At 39.4% G+C, this 23,638-nt stretch overlaps 1 protein-coding gene across 7 annotated transcripts in view; it reads left to right on the forward strand.

Moving 5' to 3' along the window:
* Nucleotides 1-23,638, forward strand: part of DACH1 (dachshund family transcription factor 1) — a 538,134-nt gene that overhangs the window by 189,420 nt on the left and 325,076 nt on the right. For all 7 annotated transcript variants that reach the window (XM_090024542.1, XM_090024521.1, XM_090024531.1 and 4 more), the window contains exon 2: nt 17,462-17,577. In XM_090024542.1, coding sequence (XP_089880668.1) covers nt 17,462-17,577 — 116 coding nt within the window. The remainder of the gene's footprint in view (nt 1-17,461; nt 17,578-23,638) is intronic.

Below are 23,638 nucleotides of genomic sequence, written 5' to 3' on the forward strand. Positions count from 1 at the left end.
AATAACAATATAATTATATAGTCTGCCATTTAGTTCAATGTTTTGGACACATTCAGGCTATTGAATTAATCTCACTTTTAAACAATAGAATATAGTGCTTTAATAGCTTGCCTTTGCAGTGGCTTTGTGAGATGCTGAAATTAGTATTATAGTGTAGCATGTATCATTTCTGTTGAATCTGATTGCTTTAGCAGCAGTCTGTTTGATAGTATCAGGTTCCAGCTTGCACTGCTAGGTCAACATGGACCCAAGCCATTAAAGGAGAAAGGTTCAGGGAAAGTTCATTTCTATTGTTTTACCATGGTTACAAAACAGAAAAAAGGAGAAATCCTGCATTTGTAACATATTGCTTCCTAGGGCCCTGGAGGTACTGTGATCTTTTTTTCCCCCTTAAATTGAACACAGAAATATAAGCCTTGTGATTATCTGTAGAGTAAACAAAAGAATATTTTCTGATCACTTTTAAAGTAAAACACAGATGTTCTGGGTTGACTGCTGATGTCATTAAGCAAAATGTTTGCATTCATTTTAATTTGATTGTCTGAGCTGTTAAGGTTTAAATTTGTTTGCTAGGTTAAAAGAAAAAGTAAAACTTCATAAAATCTGTTATAATAATGACTTTAGTTTAAAGCATATTAAATTAAATTAAAGTAACTCACAACAAATCTCTTGGAATAAGTGTTCACTTTCTCTTAAAATATAACCTGTACATTAGAGCATTTTTTTATTGTGGTTTTAATATAAATTAAGATTTTTCATAAAAGTATGTGTATCTTAAATGGCATCATATGTGTTTAACATTTACTGTAAAGTTGTAAACCACTTATAAGGTGGCTTATGAAAGTATTTAATTCTAGGATCTCTTTGTTGGTTACATAAAAAAGTCTTCACAGTACAATTTTGTATGCCTTCTTTTGTTTCAAATGGGGATAATCTAAAAAAAAAAAATTCTACCCAACAAAATAGTATGTATTCAAAAAGTATGTCATACAAAGTGGGCAGTATTAAACTTTCTACCTACAGTAATCAGTAGACATATTTTTAAAAGAAAAATATTGCATGAATATTCTCTTTTAGAAGATCTTTTATGGTTTTTGACAAACAGATTCTGGTATAGAGAGAAAATCATTTTCAGCAACATATTTTTGCTTTAAGAAGATATTTTATACTGTTCTGATAAGCTGGCTCTTTAAATGTGTGTGGGATCAACCAGTTCTTTTGCAAGTCATAGAACTATGGTATTAAAGAGAGAGCTATGATCTCAGAAGAAATAATCTGATGAAGCAGGTTCAGGGCCGGTAAGTATTTGGATGGAGGATCTCTGGGGAAAATACAGATAGTATTGTTAATTTAGTATGTGACATTTTCTCCTTTAAACCAGTATTGACCTAATACTCTGACCTGGTGGGTGGGATATTGCTGTTAGCAATTCTTTCTATAAAATGAGATGTAAAACAGAGTTCAGATCTCTCCAGTGCAAATACATAGGCAGCAGACTGCTCTATCTGAAAGACTGTTCTGAATGAAGACATTCCCCGCCCCTCCTATTAAAGCTGTGCCATTTTTGGATCATTTAACATAAGCTTTACTGGGCTATGGATACAAAAAATGCAGGAGCGTAAGTCTGTCCTAGTGGTTAGAACACTCACGCAGGAAACTAATCATTGTCTGCACTTATATTAGCTAAAATATATGCTTTGGAGCTGGGATTTTAACCCTGGCCACTAAACTCTAGCAGCTCTGGTGTTCTCGCTCTGGTCTAACTAATCTTATGGTGATGGGGATGCCCCCCATGCAAAGAGAGTCCCCCTGTAGAGTAGCCAAGGAACTCTCCGAGAGTTGGGAGTCATAGTTTTGAACCTCTTCAGATACAGAAAGGTATGGAACTTGGGCCTCCTAAACGGTACGTGAGTGGTCCAACAATTGAACTGATAGGATATGCCTACACCATTTTTAATGCTCATTAAGGGTGCACACATGTAGACATGACTTCAATAAATAAATAAAGGACAGCAGATATTCAAGGCCAAAAGCTTGGCTTTAATAAAAAAAAGATCAAATATAAAGTCTTTAAAAATCATGAACTGGCAACTTGGCTTTAACACTGACTTAATTGCTCTTGGCTCTGGGCATAGGAATAGGAAATTGTAATTATCATGACTGATTTGCAGTACCTAAGGATAGGTACAGAAATTACACTTAAGTCAGTATAAGTGACAGAAAATCAGTCTAAACCTGTAACAGAATAGAAGTTTAGTGCACATAAACTGAGTTAAAAATAGTAGAACCCAGCCTAAAAGAGACCTGGATGGGTGTAGTATCAGATTTATCAGTTTAGATTAGACTGACCTATTGAACTTCTGTCCCAGATCCCCTCCCACCCAAGTTAGCAGTCCCTTGGAATCCCAAGATGCTTTGTGGCTCCTCTGCTAACTCCCCCTTGCAGGGCAGGCGGGCTAACTTTGACTGGTGCTCATCTACTCTGGCCCAGTGCTGAGCTGACCCTGGCTCCAGTTTGTCACAGAGCTAAGGCAGAAAGCCTCTGCTCCACAGCCCTTCCCCCTGTGAGCTGCTGCCCCTCACCAGTGGGGAGAAGGATAGGCAGGTGAGGGGGAACAGAGCTCCCTGGCCAGGGCCCAGTCCTCCTTCCCCACTGCTGAGTTTCAGTCTGTAGGGAGAAGGGGGAAAAGCAAAGGTCCCCACCACACAGACCGAGCCCCCCAAGACCCAGCCTGCCTGCACCCATCAAAAGGCAAACCTGAGTTCTGTTTGCTCTGAATCTGATCTATGCATTTTAGAGAAACCCGCCAAGATTGGATCCATTCTGTCTTGGACTTTTTCAATGTCTACTTAGCCTAAATGGCCCAATCTGAATCTGAGCTTGTTGTGCTGAGACCTGTGGTATGGGCAGTCTTCTATATATGGCATAAATGAAGTAGTTCTAGGAACTGAATCTATCAATCAAGCATCACACTACTAATTCAGTGATCAGCTAGCAGGAGCATGTCCTCCTAAAGTAAGTATGTTACTATGTTTGCTGTCTTCACCCACTCATGTATATGGCTTCCATCCTGTTGGAGGCTAGAAGGTATAAAGGCCAGGATACTTTTATTTGTTTTATTTTAAACAGAAGACACTTTGAAAGCCGTATTGCATTAGCATTGCAATGCCTGAATGTATTCTTTTGATTTGGGAATCCTTTGTTGCTTTGATAACTGTGGCATTTGTTAGAAATGCATTTGAATATAACTTGGAATTTTTCAGATGTAGCATGTGGAGTGAATACTAAAACAAAATATCTTTATTGTACAGTGAGTGTTGTAGAAGAGTTAAAACATTTGTAAACTATCCAGCTTCAAAGTAAATACAGGGCAGATCCATGATTAAGTGTTTAAACTACATATTAAACCAAACTTCTTAGTAATTGATTTATGTTCTTCCTTAAAATGGGTTCTGATGCCTTTTTATAACTGCTTATTACATTCTCCTATATGCAGCCTTAAAAAATAGGAGTTATCAGAAATATCAGGAAATATAAATAAAATCTTCCTAGAGAGAATACCATTTATCAGGTCTCTGTCCAAAAACATATTATTTGCACCACTTTTGACACAAAATGACTGGTTATCTCATCCTGACTAACACCTTAGCAGCAGATTGCTATTTCTAGTATAGAAAACTTCTTTTTGGAATAGTTTTGGGAAAAGGTTGGCTCTTAACTATATTAACTGACGTTAGCAAATTTGGGAATGTTATGGTTATAAGCTCTGATAAGGGTTTTGGTGACTTATTAGTATTTCAGTACAAATGTGAGTCTCTCTATTTCACAAAGCAATGTGCCTTAATGGATATTATATTATTAATATGGTAACTATATATAATGATAATTTCAGAATGTAATATTTTCAGTATCATAAAAATGAACATTTTTTAGCTTGACACAAACTGAGTCCATTTCCAAATCTCATTTTGCTTGGACTGTCCCAGACAGAATGTTTTTCACATTGCAGTTGTATATTGCCTTCATGTTAGTCTCTAGTCCTATTTCTGGAGCCTCAGGGGTTTCCCTACATCAGAATAGTCTATATTCACAGCATAAATGGAAGAAGTGATTTAGAGGTTTGTGCCTGGAGAGACCCAAGATGTGCAGAATCAAACTTTGTGGGGTAAAGAAAAGCTTGAGGGGCAGGAAGTGAGTTGGATAATCTTTGCTGATTGGATTTTCTGGTCTTTCTTCCCTGTTCATTTTTATGGGACTGAATTTATTAAATTATGAAATTATCCCTACATGCAGTTATAACTTTGACAGCATGAAGTTTATAGGCAGTTGCTCTGTTTCAATCACTTGGCTTCCTTTTTTGCCTCTTTTCCCTTGGCAACAGGTCTAGCTATTTAGGCTAGTCATCCATAAGATAATTTTAGCTTTGTGACACACCTGCCAGCATGGTAGTCTTTATTTAAAATTCATCTTATCTATAGCTTTATGTAGCCATTTTTGGTTATTGGTGACTCCTTTCTCCAAAGTCCACTTCTTTCATGACCCCTATAAACTGCATTGCTTCTTATAAAAGGCAGAAATCAAAGAATTCAGAACAAACTAAAGTACTATATATGTGCTATGATGGTTCCAGCCAGTGTTCAGGGCTTCATTGTATAAGGGCTTGTATACAAATTCTCTAAAAACAATTGTCTGTCAAAGAATTTACAATCTAAGCAAGATATATGAAACTAATAAAGGTTTACATTCATTTGCTTGTAGTTGCGATACCCTTGCAGAGATTAGAAACTTATTTCATGAATGATACCTCTAATTTCAGTGGGACTGCTTTTGGCAGTATGAATATCTCAACATGAACCTAAAATATTATTTACAATATAAGCTATTTGAAGATGAGTTTTATCTTGTTGTTTACTCATGAAACATTCAGCATACTCTTAAAATGGTATAAATCATAATACAAGAAGCAAAATATGTTTGGTAATATCTTTTATTGGACTGACTTTATAGTTGGAAGAGATTATAAACCAGTTTTGGGCACAAGCTCCATTCATAGGTGTATATTTCCAAAAGAGATGATGTAAATGGTAGATTGCCCAGAGCAAACATTTGATTACAGTGGATATTGAAATGCCACATCTACCATGTAGTTGTACCTGCATAGGCCATCAAAGAGTCTGTTGCTGTGTCTTTTTATACCGTTGTGAATCTTGCATTTACAATATGACTTTTTAGAATGACTTTTAGAAAAGATAATATCAAACTTACATTTTCCTACATTGGTGACTATTCTTTCCCAGGTACTTAGTTAATGAATAAGGGTTTTCAGAAGGGTAGTGAGCATTAACTACATTCTCTGGCAGAGGCCAGAATAAAATTTTTCATTTTGAGCATAAATAGTTTTTTAAAGGGCAAAGAGTTTAAGATATAGGCAGCTTCATTAAAAAGGTGACAGTTTGCACATTTCACGTAAAGAATTGTGGCCAATTAAGTGATGAACACGTTCAAACATTACAACGGATACACTTATATGGTACTTACATGGTAGAGCTCAATTATCAACTGTTATGAATAGGAATGGAATTTTAATTAAGAAATCTGCAGCAGGACCAGACTATTTACACAGAACAGCCAGGGATATTTCTCCATCCCAGGTGATCATTTGGTTATCACATAAATCCAGACTAAAATTTGTTTGCCATGTGAATTTCATTTAATGTAACAGGTAAAGAGCACTAACATGTGACTTCAGACAACAGGTCATTAACAAATCCTTATTTGATATGTGGTTTTCAGGAATGTTCAAACTGGCGTCTGGAATCCTGTAAGTTTTGCTAATTTACTCAATACCCAACACCCAGATCCTGTTCTGGCCCTCCGCTTAGAGCCACTTTTATGGCTTTAAGGCATCTAAATCACTGAACACAATCCTATTATACCCAGTGCTAAGAGGTTTGACCTACTGGTCTTGCACAGAAGTGATGCTGGTGGAACCTAGTTTTTACCTAGTAAAGGCACTTGCCAAGGTAGGGAACTCTTTTGCTTCTAAAAAAACCCTGTATCCTGACCAAACTGTTACATGCACCACAGGGCTGAGCATCCTTCTTGTTGAAGCTGGTCCACTGGGATAAAAAGGAACGTAAGAGTTATAGGGCCAGGGGAACAAGCAAAAAAGTGTTTGGTTCTGTAAGTACTTCCCATAGAGGGAGGCCGCTTTGGGCCCTGCTTCCTGTTCTGAATACTACTTATGCTTTTTTTTATTAGTCATTGGGAAAGACTCCATCCTTCCTCCTTAGGGTAGTGTCTATCTCAGTGGGTTTTGTTTCTGCCGCCCTTGTTATTCTACACTTTATCTGCTACACAATCAGGAGTGAAATGGTTAATCTTCCCATTACAGTATGTTCACTGGATTTTAGATTTGCCACTCCAGTGAGATAAATGTTGGCCAGGGAGTTATTGTTTTAGACAATTCGCAGATGCCAGTGAACATAACTGCATAATGCTTGGTTCACTTTTGGAATCATCTGATCTATGACAGCTAGAAATTTAGTTAATCTTTTAACAAAAGCTTGAAAATTTCAGAATCTGAGTAAAACATAGGGCCATTGGAACATGTGAGGAAAGCCTGCTCTGGCCTTTGAATCATGTTTTGACACCTTTATTTTATACACCGTAGCTGCCTCTAGACGAGACACTGACTGTGCAGTTGTTACTGTGTGTTTTCATGATTTTTAGTTTTGTGCTTTCATTGTCTCTATAACAATCTCTTTTCCTCCTTGAGTACTAATTTTGAATATGGCTTTATTATTTGAAATACAAAAAATAAGCTGGCAGTGAAATATTATTAGATTATAATTTTTTGTTTCATAATTTTAGTATATCACTTGGATTTATTTATTATGGTCAAGAGCATTATGAGGGATATGTATTTCATGTTCGTAACATCATAATGAGTGTTCTTTAGCATTTTTTGGATGGACATTGGCCACATAAGATGAAGATGAAGCGATCAACTATTTAGCTAGGCTATCTGTGACATCACAGTTCTACTACCCAACAATTGACTGTACCTGCTACTTATTGTTTGAATTTACAAGTAGCTTGAATGCCAACTCTCATCTGTGTTAGGAGGCCCAGGAAGTCTGAGTAATCTTATCCAAGTTTGTTATCTTGAACATCAGTCATACTGAAGAGGCAAATTTGAAAACTACATAGTTTTCCAAATGCCATGCAGATTCCAATCCAAATACTACTACACATGTTGATTTACCTACTCAATGGGTATGTCTACATGAGACGCTTAGCTCTGCAGTAGCATAGTTTACTGTACAGTAAGCATGTGTCTACATGTTCACCTGCTTACTACAGAGTAAAACTCACTACTCATGAGTAAATTTGCTACCTGCAAATGCAAGTAGAAAATTTACATTCAGTTAGTAACAGTGCAGTAGCGCCCATGTAGACACGTGACCAGGAGCAAATCTTCTTCTGCTCAGCCAGCTACCAGGGGGCAGGAAATTGCTCTTTGTCCCCAGAAGCTGCCGGCTGCTGGGGTGGGCTTTGCCACCAGACCCCGGGCAGGAACTATGTCCCCCTGTCCTGGCATCAGGGAGCTCCAGGTCCCTCACTCTGAGATGACAATTGGGGAGCGGGGGTGGGTGATCCTTAATTCCCAGCACTGGATCCATGGTTGCAGAGCTGCTGCTGGGAGAAAAGGGTCTTTTAGTGCCGGCCCTATGGTGCAGAGTTGGCACTTGTAGCTCCCTACTGATGGGGGCTGGGAATCCGGTTCCCTGTCCAGGTCTGTGAGCATGGAGCTGGGCAGGGAACAGGCTGGGGACCTTGTCCCGCACCCAACTCCATGCTCATGGAACTGAGTGGGGAAAAAGACTCCCTAGCCTATTCCCCACCCAGCTCCATGCTCATAGAGTTGAGCAGGAAACAGGCTTCCCAGCCTCTGGCCCACATGGAGGGCAGGGACTGAGCTCTGTCCTGGTCAGGAGAAGGTCCCAATTGGGTGATTGAGGAATGGGGCTTGGAAAGAGCTGCAGGGGTGGGATATGTCTTAGCCTCCTGCCCTGATCTGCCATTGAGGGAGTTAGAAGTGACCTAGCTGCTAGCTACCCACTGCTGGATCAGGACAGGGGGCTGGGACCTGCCCCTCCCCTGCCCCTGATTGGAGAGCCATGGCCTGGAGCTCCCTGTTGCCAGGGCAGGGGGGCATTGTCTCCACCACAGTAGGAGGCAGCCCCCAGGGGCAGGGTGTAATGTCTCAGCCCTAGCCAGGAAACAGCTGTTTCCTTGCTGAGTGTTCTCTGCTAGCCTCTGGGCTAGGACCCAGGGGGAGGCAAGAGCTCCCTCTGGTGGCAGCTGGAGCCCATTGCAGGGCCCCAGGAAGCTAGAGCATTTTGCTGCCATTAGCAGCAAATCTGCTCCCACTTCCCTTCATGTGTAGATACCTGCCCAGGAGTGCTTACTAGCTAGTTAGTTTACTTATGAGTAAACTGATCTTGGATCACGTGCGTATGTAGATGCACTCAGTGAGTCATTAATTATTAATTCCATTAATTTAGCAGCATATACCAATACTGACACAATATATTCCCTGAGACACAATATAGTCTCAGAGATACAGCATTTATTTTTTTGTTTGGATATACCTGGGGTATTTCACACACCACTGGGAGTGTCTACATGAGATGCTTACTACGCATTAGCCTAATAACACTGCACAGTAGCGTGGCAATCAAAAACCGTGCTAACAGGCTACTGTGCAGTATTATTAAGCTAATGCACAGTAAGCATCACAAAATAACTGTGCGCTAGTGCTACTGCACAGTAACTGTAATTACTGCTCATTTAGTTAGTACTTCATTAGACAATTACTAAGCTAAATGTGCAGTAACTAAGGCACATTAATGAACGTGTAGCTGCACCCATTTTGTGGTACCTGTGAATAAATGGCATGGTGAGGCAGTGTATTGTAGAGCCAGTGTAGCCTAATGCAGTGTGGTCCAATGTCTAAGCACCTGTGGGGTATGTACTTTGGAGGCTAGTCATGGGCCCCCTGGGCTGCACACCATGTGGGTGCCCCTCTTCTCTGCACTATATATGAGGGCATCCCAGCCTGACCCTTAGATCCATAGCATTGCAGAATGCATTGCCCACCCCACTCCACCCCCTGCAGCAGAGGCAGAAAGTGGAAGCCAGAGGAGGGAGGGAGAATCTGGATGCATTAGCTGTTGTTGCAGTATGAGCAATGGAGGGAGCAGTGGACAGATGGGAGCCCAGGGGCTGAAAATTAACCCCTCATGGGCTCCCAGTTGGATACTTCTGGCCGAATGCACGGGACATGGGACTGCTGGGTTCTCGTCTCATCTGTGCTATAGCTAACCATAGGCATGTCGATTAACATCTATCCCTCACCCTTTGTTTTGTGAATTTAGATAGCAAAGTCTTATTATGCGTTTGTCATGGAGCTCCGTAGTGGGGTTGTTAGCTGATATAGGTATGTGTGTCTGCATTTATATATGTAGTGTATATGTGTAGTCCCATGACAAGCACATAAGACCTTGCTATCTATTGCCAGACAGGTAGAATGGTACATTATGTTGCACTTTCGAATTTCTGTATGTTACCTGAGAGTGGATGGCAAGGAAAAGAGCATAATGTGGTCTTCTCTAACAACCAAAGAAAATTAGTACATCTAGAACCAAAAAGGGCTGATTTATTAGTGCAAAGAGTGCTTTGGTTGAGGCAGTCTACAACATGCAATATATTCTGTTTCAGTCTGTCTAATTGTTTGTAGTATTAATAAACTGTACTGCACGCTGGTCCAAAATTCAATTTTCAGTTGTTTAGTTTTAAAAATAGTGGTATAGCCCTTTCCCTTTCTGGCCAGTCTTTTGCAGCACAGCCTCACCCTTTATAAGATCATTGTTGTGTTTCTTGCTTCCCTGTGAGGATTTTAGAATGCACCTCTGTATGTTATTTTTTATCAGCATTGTTTGCTGTCTCAATAAATCTTTCTAATACATCATGAGAAGTTCAACACTAATTATTGCGTGAGAACATTTTCTGCTTAACTGTGGGAAGAAAAATAAATTTAAGGTAATTGCACTGAGAGTTTTATTGTTTTATACTACTGCTGTAAGTAAATAGGACACAACGCATTTTCTAATGTTTGTTTTACTAACAGCTATCATAGACATTTGTCTGATCCCAGGATTATATTTCTGCTTCCCTGTTCATGCTTTCAGTTAACTAAACTCATGGGTGGAGCCAACACATTTAAAGCAGTAAACTTGAACTTGTACATCAAAATGTTATGGCTCTCTTTTTAAATTAATAGGGTGATACATTAGAAATATTTGTGACAGTGACATTAAAAATCAGCTCTCTTTAAACCAAAGAAATTAAGTTTCAGAAGGACTGATCAAGTTACTTCTGTGTTTTCTTTTATTTAAGTTTTTTGGTTACAGCTTGATAATTTTTTGGTTTCTTGATCCACTGTTCAACAATGCTGCAGGTGCATGCAAGACATAAGCAGCATCTGTGCACACTGTCCCACAGAAGAAGGCTCAATGTTGATAGGGGGTGATGGGGGGAGGTAGAGTCTCAGGTCACATTTGTTTATTGATCTCCCTGCTGAGACAAGCAAGGTTTTCTGTTAACTCCAAATCTAATATGGACAGATCATATTCTACCTCTGAGGTGCCTCAGGGAGGAAATGTTAACATGCTTCCTTTTATAACACACCATTATCTTAGCTTTAGGATTCATCTAGTAAATACAGTGAGCAGGAGAGAATCCACCAGTGTTTTGTCTTAACTGTTTTTCAGGGACTTAAGTAGAGGGAAATAGGATTGCACTTAAGTGACTAAGTTCACTTACGTGCCTAGTAGGTGGAACAGAATCTGGCCCCAAATGTTGTTTGTAAAAGTAGAGTCTTATTACTTGGGAGCTAGGCTGAAACATCTAAACTCATTTTATATATACTACTAAATAACCAGTAGAAAGTAACAACTTTTGGACTGCTAATCCTGTACTGCATTCAGTCAGATCCTTTGAAGTGAAAGCACCATATGCCAAGATCAATCCCCTGATCTATTCAGTTCCTCCAGAGTGTTTTCCTGGGACACTAGATTTTTAATTACTTCCTACCTAATGCAGCAAGCATTTGGGGTAAAATCCTGATCCATTACTGTTATGCAAAACATAAAACCCCTCATTGAAGAAGCAGTGTTAGAATGCAGCTCTTCCAAGCATGGATGGGAGTTCTGAAAGTGGTTAATCCATTACTCGTGCTGTTAATAAGTGACACAGGGATGGAAACTAGAGGAGGGAAGAGTAGTTTAGCACTGAAGCCTGAAAGACATTACATAAAAGAGGAAAAGATTTATTGAAAAAAATGTTTGAAAAGTTGATGGATTTCTTTTATTTATTTATTTATTGTGATACATACAGTGCTTCCATCAAAATAACCAGTATACAGCTCAGCAACATTTTACAGTTTAAATTAGGCCTCAGGTAACTTAAATATTTTATCTGATTCTTGTACCTTGCAAAGGGATCTGAGCTTGGCCTAGTTTCTTTTATAAAATCCTTTAGTTTTAGGGCCTCTGTACATGCAGCTCTGGATAGATACTAAGGACTTGGAGATGCACTTCTGCCAGACACGGTTTTTTTAAAGGCCTTACCTACTCTTTGTTCAAAATTTGCTGACATAGCTGTGTTGAAGTCAGTGGCACTCTGGTGATATTCACCAGCTGAGGATCTGGTTCATAGTTATTTTGGCTTGTGATAAGAAGTTTTGAAATGTCTTTAGTGAAAAAATTTTAACAAGTAAAGATTTGAGGTTTTTTCTTTTCTCACCTTATTTTTCTTGAAAGGTGGCAGACTGATGATGTGCACCCTCTTCAAACTCTTGCTTTTTTATCTTTTCCCTAGTGTAGCCTCTTCCCTCATATTCTTCCTTAATACTCCCTCATCATTAAAAAATACTGCTTCCTGGCTGCCTCTGTACCATGAGCTATGCTTGGTTTGGGAAAAAAATGACCTAAAGGACAATATATCAAAGGATTAAGGCCACTCCAAGAAAGGTTATGCCAGCTAATAGATGGAGTTGTGGTCTTATATATAGATATTTGGCTTTGATAGCAGCTTGTCTATTTACCTTCTGAGGAGAGAGAAGCTTGCTTTCTTAAATCTAGCCAAAACTACTATTGTTTGCAGGGATATTTCAAATACTAAAACCGGAAAAAACAAATGCACCAAGAAACCTCCAGAATTTTTTTTTCATGCAGAGTTAATCTTGCATAAAAGATCTCCAAATTCAGGATATGTATAAGGTAGCATTCCAAAATTAACTGTTTTGCATGCACTCTACATTTTATAGCACATTACCACATTATCACCAGGGATCCAGGTTTTTTGTTTCCTATGGAAAAACAGAGAAAAACATGAATTTTACCCTTTACCAAAGGAAAACACAGATTTTTCATTTCAATGGAGAAACCCATGGATTTTGCACTTTTGCAAAGAGCTCTCTGTGGGCTGGTAGACAAGGCCACAAGGGGCTCAGGGGTGGGGGGGGCAGGTGGGGAGAAGAGGGCAGTCAGGCAGGGGGGGCCATGTGCATGTATATGCACATAGTTGCCAGGTAGCCTTGATAGCAGCTCCTGCAGGTAAGTTTGGGGCAGGGGGAATTTAAGCCTCCATAGGGAGGGAGGGAAGGGAGTTGGGCAGGGCTGGGGCTGGGGTTGGGGCTGCTGCTGGGCTGCGGGATTCATGGGGTTTGGGGCTGGAAAAGGCAGTTGCAGAGCCCCAGCAGGGAGCAGGATGAGGCTGCAGACAGCTCATCTGGGGGTGGAGGAGTGGGGGTAGCTCCCTGCCACCGTGCTCACTCCTGGGGGCTCAGAGGGGACCCGTGCCACCCAGATCTGTCCATGTGGTGGGGACAGGGAGTCTGAGCTCACAGTGGGCAGACAGCAGGGTGGTTGGGGAGAGCTGGGTTCTGCACTCTGCTTCATTGCAGCAGCTGCTGTCTTCTATGGGTAGCAGCTGGGGCTTGAGCACTGCTGTGGGGGGCAGGGAGTTGTGGACTTGGGTCCCTGCCCCTGTAGTCCTGGCAGCTCGGGCCCCCATCCAGCAGAGCTGGGGGGGCAGGAGGTTGTGGGGGGGAGTGAGGGGCACCAGCAGGGCCAGAGGTGATGGGGTGGGGGAGTGAGGGGCACCAGTAGGGATGAGGGGCTGTGGCTTGGGAGTGAGGGGCCTGGATCTGCATTCTGTGAGCTAAGGGGGCAGAGGTTTTCCATTTAAAAACCCCCAAAATCAAATGCCAAAATTTATAGGTATTTAGAATTCATTTTATTACAGTTATTGAGGAACTGGTAAGCTTCCAACATTCTTTAAACTTGTAAATATATCAAGAAAACATTGTGTTCAACTTATACCTATATATAGTGGCCTTAATTTTAATCACAGATTTTGGGGTTTTATTCAGAGAATTGCAAATGTTTATCAGGGAATTTATGATCTTTTTATCAGGGAAAACCAGGATCCCTGATTATCTCCAGGGATCCTGGTTTTCTCTGCTATATCTATATATTAGTAGTGTTTCATTTTGATCATGGAAAAGGATTTTGCGTTATTTTTTTAAATCCAAAAATTGGGGATTTTTTTAATTGGAGAAAACCAGGACCTTGGATTATCACTAGTAATCTGCAGCTCCCTGCCCTCCACAGTCGTGCTACCACTAAACACTGGTAACATACGTTGACAGATATGTACTTGTGAAGGTTTTTATTTTGGACACACTAGATCCTGGGTTGCACCTTAATTCGAAAAGTAATCTTGTGCTTAAAAAGGTTGGAAACCACTGTTCTAGGGCCAGGAAGAAATTTTTCTCTCCTTGAATGCATTTCTTGATTTTAATTTTTCTTCCTGCCTCTTAAGCATTGTATGTTAGATGTGATTAGAGGTGAAAGTTAGGTTTGGGTGTGCTTGTACTCCTTATGTTACTTCTTAGGTGCTTGGCCACAGCATCTTACTGAGAGGCAAACAAATCACCATGTTTGGGTTTGGAACCCAGTTTCCCTCCAAGTCAGACTGGCAAAAGACTGCTGATGCTTTTCTGTCTTCCTCTCTATTGTGGATTATGGTTCACTTCCTAAAATTATCTGAGCATATTTTACCTAAGTAGTTTCCATCTATTTTAGGGACCCAAAGCATTGATGGTGCCCTTGCTTTTCATTGTTTCTTCTTGTGGCTCATTGTAGGGTTTCTTTTTCCTAGGTTCTTTGGGACTGTGCCATGCAAGTGGGGCTGGAATGAATGTCCTTGTGGCCCCTATGAATTCAGGTTGCCTCAATGAAGCGTTGCCTATGAATGCAAAGACTGAACTTGCTGACCCAAGTATACTTTCTGATAATTCCATTAGCATTCTGATCTTATTTTAAGAGTTTGTAATGTAAAGGTTATCATAATCAACATGAACTTCAAAATAGTGTGAAGTTGAATTCCTATAGCTAGAGAAAGGCTTCTTTAAAAAAAGAATTATTTCAATTTAGAAATTTGGTTAATGAAACAAGTACACAATATAGATAACAACTTAAAACATTTGTTATTATATAATCAGTCATTTGGGACAATCAGTGTATGCTTAATTTAACCAATCAGTGGTGTATTCATTTTAATTGGATATTAGATAGTCTGCCGTGACTCTAAATTAGGTCTTCCAGACTTATTTTTTAAAAGTCTGAAATTTATTTACCTGCCTTTTCATAATTAGTAACTGTTTGTTAAATAGATAAAGAGCATTTTAAAAGTGTAAGATTATCATTTCCACATTTAAAAAAAAACTGAATAAAAGAGAAATAGCTCATAGAAAGTGTGTTTAGATGCTTGGAGTTGAACTGGAAGCTTATGGCTTCTTTCTATATGCACTTATTCCTGAACGCTTTCCTACTTGGTTAATGTCTGGCATGGACTGCCAAAAACTCTTTTGTGTGGTATGTTCAAACTTCAGTATCAGAAGCAGCCCTGGGAAGGAATTGTGGCTTAGCAAGCAGCCTGGTGTTGATTACCTCCGTGTTTTTAGTCCTAAGATCTATATACCTTATGCAGGTTTATGAACAGGGATCCTGGTTTTCTCTGATAAAAACCAAATCTCCAATTTTTGGATTAAAAAAGTAATCCCAGATCCACATTTTTCCATGATCAAAATGAATCACCACTAATATATATCTACATAATTAGATATCTGTATATTAGTGGTGTTTCATTTTGATCACAGAAAAATGTGGATTCGGGGTTACTTCTTTAATCCAAAAATTGGGGATTATTTTTAATCAAAGAAAACCATGGTTATGGAAGGGGGAGTCTTACTCTTTCACCCCCAATGCACTTCCATAGACTCATACCCTTAAATCATCAAACTAACTATTTTCAATTAGTTCACTGTAGATTTAAAGTTGAATGGGATCTTCCTCATAGATAATCATTCCTTTACAGTTTTAAAGAGGCAGAAGACTTCTGTTAACTCAACTTCTATAGTACTATGGTAAATAAGCATATAGATTTCCAGCTTCTATGCTGTTGACAGTCCCCTGCGGTACTGAGGCTTACGATTGTGAGTGGAGAGGAGAGTGTCACCATTAAAGTTCTCTAAACTAGTGGGATTTTTGTGGGCAAATATATTAGAAACACTCCATTTAAGTCTGATAATTTTTGTGGTTTTTTTTTGTCAGTTTGGTGCATATTCATGGTATGTTTATTTTTATTATAACTTTCTTTGAATTTTTCTGTGTAAATGAGGTGGTTTCATTTGCTGCCATGATGCATTAGTGTGATATTACTGTAAAATCATTTTATTTGCACATGTATCCTTTTTTTTTTTTTACTTGAAGTAGAAAATAATTTAAGATTTTGTTTATATTTAAAAAAGCAACCAAACCAACCAACCAACCAAACAACCTGGCTTACAATATTAATAATGACCTCAATACAGAACATCAACTTGGGAATTAATGACTAGTTAAGGTAAATGGCCCAAATCCTTGAGTCATTAAACTCCAAGAAAATGTCCTGTACTTTGATCTTTATTGGTATATTAGAGAGAGGTTGTAAAAGTTAAAAATAAAAAGGTGGGGGGACTCCAAACACAAGAATGCTCAAATGTTTGCAAAGAAATGGCTATACTATTACCGCTTCTCCCTGCAGTCCCCAAACAGATGAAACTTCCATTATAGTTGACAGGATTTTTTCCTGTTTTAGCACAGAGGAGGGAAAGCTTCTGATTGCCACCATTGTTTATTTTCTTATTTAGAAAGAAATGAACATACACAATTCTGCTTAAGTTACAAAAGAGCGTAGTACAAGAATGATTGACTGCTTGACATTTTTAAATCATTCCTAAATAGCCCCCAAAATAGACATTGATAGTTACAGGAATTTTGCAATAGAGTGTGTGTGTGTGTGTGTGTGTGTGGGTGTGTGTGTGTATGTATGTATGTATGTGTATATAATTGGTAGTACGTATATTCATTGCAATCCCTTATTTGTATGCTGCTGACAGTGCAGGAGCTAGAAACTTGTGTCTGTGAACACTTAAAGGACAAGAAGTGCTTAAATCTGAAGCCCTTTATTTATACAGACTGGACAGATGTAAGCTGTTATGATGACTGTTGCTCTGCAATGTCTTACAAATAGTTCTGAGCCCTTTGTGACGTAAAGTAGTATATTTAAAGTGAGGTGGCTTTGTGAGATTTTCACTTTAAATGGAATAAGGGTTAAATGATAACTTGACTTATCTTTTAAATGACAAAAAATAAAGAAATTGCAAGACCTTTTCACACATTAGATATGTATTGTCATTTATCATCTAGATATCAGGCTAGCAGTGCGAAGTAATAAAACATATCATCGAAAAATGTGCTATAGGTCTGAATCACTCTTTCATTCCACCTCCCAGCTAACTGTAGTATTAAATCAAACAAGCAGAACATTTCCTTAGGCAGCCATTGCCTTTTAATTTCCTGAAGAACCTTAAAATATCATTCATTACAAGTACTACACATATTTGGTTTTTAAAAGTCTCATAAATCAATAGCAGGCTGACTGTAATAATTATTACAAGTTAGTGCATAATTTTCGTGCTGAAGGCTGCATGCAGAACTTTAGCATATGCAAACGAGGCAATTCAAACTGTGTATAGATATTAATATGAAGAAGCAGGTAACGAGGTGCAGGCTATGAATTATGCATCAAGAGCGGCTGATCTTCAATGAGGAAAATGAATTCAGCATGTAATCTAATTAGTGATGGAAGTCTATTACATCTAACTGCAAAAGCAACCGTCCTTGAAACAAATTTATTTACAGTCCATGTTACCACTTGAAACAACTTTGAAATGATGTGTAAGACAACAGCTTAATTGTAAAAATTTTTGTTTGTTTGTTTCAGTTCTAGACCTGGAAGGCCTCCTAAGAGGACTCAAAGTGTCACCTCCCCAGAAAATTCTCATATTATGCCACATTCTGTCCCAGGCCTAATGTCTCCTGGAATCATCCCGCCAACAGGTAGGACTGCTAATATCAAGCTAACAGTTTTACGGTGAGGTGACTTGCATGCACTGATTTAAAAATTAAGAAAATGTTTTCTCCCTTTTTCAAAAATAACTTCTTGAAGCCTGAATTACCTTATAGATTTCATCCTCCACTTGGCAAAGAATGACTTCCTAGTTTTTTAGTAGATTTGAAATTATTTGACTGCCTTTTTGTTTTGTTTTCTTTTGTTTTTTTCCCTGCTCTTTTCCCAGTTGTAGGTGACACATCAGAATTGTGCCTGCTCCAGACAGTTACTGGTTAGATCAACCCCTTGCTCTACTCACCTGCTTTTTGAATTTTCACACTCAAATCACATTGATGGTATGTTTCAGTGTGAAGAGTGCGTCTTCTGCTTTAGTGATGTGCAGTTAGGCACCTCTTGCTGGTTTTTATAGCTCCTTCTTTTGAAGTAATAGTTTACGAACTAGCATAAAGAATTTATAGAGTCCCATGAAGTCCCTACCAGCCCTACTTTCCTGTAATCCTAATTTCTCTTTTGCCCCCTCTCAAGAGCATTTGGGACAACAGATTATTCAGAAATATAATAAAAGCACACAGAATGTGAGCTTTCTAAAATAATAACTCACAGAACTCACAGAGGTCCTGTTAAAGAGGGGGAAAAGGAAGAAATGGTTTGAAATGGAAGCCAATAAGTGTAAGGGTAGGAGTGTTTTTTTACAGAACATCTTCAGGGAGAATGAGAACGATTTAGGTGATTTTGTAAAAGTTTGGAAGGCGTAAATAGCTGTCAAGGCAGAATAAGTTTCACACCATAGGGCTAATCACAGTGAAAACCTATTGCTGATTTTCAGATATGGTGGGAAGATCCTTTAAACAGGTTGAATGTGAGCAATAGCTACCATCAGTGCTAAGCTCAGGGAGAAGGTCTTCTCTGTAGCACGGGTCAGCAAAGTTAAAGGCTCTAAAAGCCAGCAGTAGCAAATGAAATTCAGTCCACCATTTTACTGGCAGATGATGGAAGGAATGCAGGGTGGGCATAAAACCTGATCACAGTAGCTTGATAGTTGTGCTGCTTTGTTTTGAATAAGCTGCAAATGTGACAAAGCAGCCCTAGGGACAGCCCTGCCAGGAAAGAACTACAATAATTGTAATTAATGTTGTTAGTGCAGTAATGAAAAAGGCACCATTTTATATTCACTGAAAAACTGGTGTCATCTTGTGAATTCTTTTCCCCACATTTTTCTGCACACATTCCTTGGTTAGGGTGTTAAGAGATTTACAGTTCTTATTAGGAAATTAGCTCTAAAAAGAATTAAAAATAAGACACCCTGTCCCCATAGTCAAGGCAATCCTAAAGTTCAGGTGTTTTGAAGAGCTGTGTTGCTGTGGATATTCCTTAAGTTCCTTTCTTTAATATATGCACAGTGTTGGGTGATTTAATTATGTAGTTACTGTTCTATTCTCTGAAGTTCTAATACCATTTTGATGGTTTGGATAAAGCGCTCTCTAGTCTTCTGCTCTCATCCCTTCTGTAGCATTTCTCAAGCTATGGTCCATAGAACACTGGTTGCTTACTGTCTCTCTTTCCACCTACAAAATCACTGAATAAGGTAAAACAATGTATTTCCAGCAAAAGTTAATTTTTCATCAAGCAGCTGGTACTGTTGCCACAGGAATGTGTATAGGAGAGAAAGTGTTCTGCACAATTCTAAATAGGAGGGAGGCAATCTTCTGTTCAGGTGTGATTCAAATACAAAAAAGGCTTATTTACCCTTTTGACTTGGTTGATTCACACTTTAGCTTATATCCATCTAGACGGGGCTTGATCAGTTTATGAAAGAGATTGTATAACATGGTCCCTAAATATAACAGAGGTCCCCTTCCCTGTGTTCCTAGATGTAGAGACCATAAAATAGTGGATAGTCAAATAGGAACTTGAGGACCTACAGTTTAAATTTATATACCTGTACTGATGGAGAAAACAAATGGCATCTCCTTTGGAACATATTCCCTGTATGATACTGGGTGCTTCTACACCAGATGCTAACTGCACAGTAGCCAAAAACATGGCGCTGTAGCATGTCAGTGCTAATACAGTGCTAATATACTACTGTGCTGTATTATTAGGCTACTGTACAGTACCGTCACTAAAAAGATGTGCACCAGTGCCACTGTGCAGTACCTCCAGTTACTGCACATTAATTTAGTAATTGATTATACAAGTGCTAAATTTTATGTGGAATAACCACTGCATTTTAATGAATGTGTATATATACCCAGCAAGAGTGATTTTAAATGAATTCTGAGTGAAACTAATATGTTGGTAAGTGTTATATGTAGAGAGAAAAAATCTAATGAGGCTACAGGTTAAAGAGTAGTGAAGAATTACTTCAGTGTAAAATAGATTGTCAGTGGGCATGTCTACATGTACATTTAGGCCTGCCTAAATTTAATGTACCTTAGCTTAATGCATATTAAGGCAATTTAGGGTCATGTCTACATGTACATGCATTAAAGCACATTAATGCCGTGTGTGCAGACTGATGTGGGACTAAAGTTAGTCCCAGGTCTGTTCATACACAGTGTTAATGTGTTTTAGTGCATCTACATTTGTGTTAATCCATTTTAGTTACTTGTGCCTAAATTTGGTACCTGCAAGAGCAGGTACCAAATTTAGGTGCCAGTAGCCTAAAATTTTCATTTTAAGGCACATTAAGGGTAGAAAAGTGCCCTACATACTACATTGTCTAGTGTCATAGGGCCAACTTTTGTGGTCAGAAGGCCAGTAGAATGTTGACCCAAGAAAGTTGTTTAAAACATGTTTTTCAGAGTAAATCTTTCTAATATGCTTTATTCACACTGCCACTTATCCCTGAAATGTATCTCCATGTGGTAATGTCTTATTGTCTCCTTCTTCTAAACTGCTATCGAAATATGCTTTCTGGGCAGCTTATCATTGTTAACCCTCCCACTTGAGGTATTACAATTCATCAAATACTAACACACAACAAGAAAATCAAATGAAAAAAGGAAAAGCATTTTCTAAACACAGAATTGATTAGTGCTTTTATGTTTAATTAATGTTTATTTCCATCCTGTTGGATGATGACCTTTCTGTGGGAGGCATCATGTTTTGCCCTGTGCTTCATACATTGATCGATACACTAGAGGTGCTGAGTGTTCATCCCAAGTTGTCATTTAAAATATTACAAAAGAAGCAAAACAAGGGACTGGAGTACATGGGAAGGCAATATAAGTGGTACACCAGTACCTCATGAACTATATTTAACTCCAGTACATCTCTTACCTAACATATTGATAGCATTGTAGACCAGCTGGTTATGTACTTGAGTAACACCTTGTTGAAAAGGAGCTGGCTGAAGTTGAAATCAGGCAAGATGGTGGTGAAGTGGTGGGAAGAAGAAAGAGCTCTGACTGTGCTAAAATGTTGTTTTAGGTTTGTGTACACACTTGCACACATTCCAGTGATCTAGAAGAATTCATCTGGGTTTGTTCCCTTGATAGAAAATCTTACCTGTAGATGCCTGGACAGACATTTGAATGCTGATCCCTTGAAGAGGACAAAGCTTACAGTGCACATATCTCAGCATGCTGTACAGGCTCCCTCAGTTTAACTGGATACAGCTGTCAGCCCTGATTGGCTGACTTAGACTGCTCAGGGTCAGTATGGGTCTCCCTGCATCACAAGGTGGGGATTATGAAAGGGGTATATTCTGCTCCTTGCTTGGCTGGAATGAAGTCCAGCAAGTAACATAATGTCTTCCTGGGGGATGGGAGCAGTGACTTCTGTCAGAATAGAATGTGTACAGACATTCACTCTCCTGAGAGAAACTCTCCCAGGGGAAAAATAACTTGGGGACAACCAAAGTTAAATAGCTCCCAGGAAAAACTCCCTTGGGAGCAATTTAACCTGGGTTGTTCCCAGGTTATTTTTCTTGGCCCTTTATGCTGTGGGAAAAAATGTTTTTAATATCTGTATACCTGTGGTTCCTACTGGGAGAAAAGTGACTCTCAGAAGAAATCAAATGTGTATATGTGGCCTCAGTTTGCGAGCATGGTACATGGCCTTCTGGATTACTACACATCAATGTTATTGCATATCAGTGGAGCTGTAAAGCAAAGTATTTGTGGTTTTGATTTTTAAAATCACACGAGGCACTTAGTTGTGGGACAGATAAACACAGAATGGGTATGTCCACACATCCAGGCACATGTGCTTGCAGCAGCTGAAATAGGAGAGCCATGAATTTGAGTTGGGGATTTTTGCCTGGACATGAACTTTGGTGAGCGGTGAGTTGTGCCACTTGGGGCAAAATAACCCTGCCCAGCTCCTCCCGGATCTGCAGCCAGGGGGAGCTAGAGCCTGGGGCAGGCCTGTGTGATTTGGCACAGGCAACACTGGGTGCCAGGCAGCTGGAGCTGAGATGTGGGGGGCGGGGCAATGCTAGGAGGGACCCGAGTGCTCTGGTGGGCTGCTACTGCTGGGGGGGACGCTGTGTGGGGCACAGGTGGGGGACCCACCCCTCCCGAGCAACCTCCCCCTCACAACCATAGTCCCTTACACCCCCGCATTCCCCCGCCCCACTCCAGTCTGCCCCACCCTCAGTCCCTTACCTCCCATGAAGCTGGGGTCCATGCAGCTTGCACCGGTCCAGGATGCCTTGCACATGAAGCCAGCATGCTTCAGCAAGGGGCAGCCATAGAGATGCTCTGGCTGCTTACCAGAGCATTTCTTTGGAGGACCCAAGCCTCCAGTTGCCTGCGTGCTTTTTTTCTTAGTTTTTTTTTTTGATACCTGGCTATCCAGGTACCGGATTTTGAGTCTGCACTGAAAACTGCTTTCAGATGCGGCAAGAGGCACATGCAGACTCATCTGGATGTGCCCAATAAGTGCATAGGCAGATGGAACAGACAACTTTTCTTATCTTGGTTAGTGAGAAGAGAAATGTAGAAACTTCTTCCTAATGCCCAAGTGAGAAGTGATTAAAGTTGACCGTTAAAGCTAGGGACAGAAATTACACATTAGCTAGTACTAGTGATCAGAAACCAGTTCAAATCTGTAACAGAACAGAAGTTCAGTTGCACATAAACTACTTTCAATATAGCTGAAACTGGTTTAAGATAAACCTGTATGAATGTAGCATTAGACTTAACTGATTTATGCTAAATCAGTTAATTGAACTTCTGCCCCAGATCCCCTCCAGATTCAAGTTAACTCACAGTCTGCCAGTAGTCAAGGATATGTTGCGCCTCCCTTGTAGATCCTCCCTTTCAGGATGGGCAGGCTAACCTTGGCCTAAGTTGTCTGCTCCAGCCAAGCAGGGAGGTGTACTCTAGTGTTTCCCGGCTTCTGGCCAAAATGGGAACATTTTGTTGGACATTTAATGCTGCCAGTGTTGTGGCAAATGATAGATTTGTACTAAGAAAAGAATGAGAGTGAAAGTAAGTATATATTTTTCTTGTATTTATGGGAAGAGATATCTCCAATGCACACTGGTATCAGCTCCTATCTAATTGGATCATGTTATGTTGTGTTGATTTTTTCCTTTTGTTTTAATATTTTAAGACTGGATTCATAGCAATAGCAAAGGTAATTATTTTCATAAGAGTTTGACACAAATTCATTATCTCATGGCAATGATATTGTGATTAATGGAAAAAAGTTTCTGCCCCAAATGACATTAATTTATGTTGATTATGATTAGTTGCATAATGCAGTTATTTTGGCACTTATTATTTTTAAACCACTTTCCATTAACAGTAGTATTTTATTTTATATTTTCTTAAGATACTAAAATAAATAGTAACCACTGCCCTTATTCAAACTATAGTTGATAGATATAAATAGCTATGCATATAGATATACGTGACCTTATGTTTTTAAAGGCATATCAACATGCATATGAATACTGTTGGTAACTGTATGTTATATAAATTCCATTTAGAAAGTCATGAGTGTGAAACAACATAGAATAACAGAGTGTACAATTATGTGTACAAGTATGGGGAGTTTTACTAATAAATTATGTTAATAATTATAATATCCATTTAT

Source organism: Crocodylus siamensis, chromosome 1 (genome assembly GCF_052110815.1).
Source record: "Crocodylus siamensis isolate JL-2025a chromosome 1, ASM5211081v1, whole genome shotgun sequence".
Lineage (NCBI taxonomy): Eukaryota > Metazoa > Chordata > Crocodylia > Crocodylidae > Crocodylus > Crocodylus siamensis.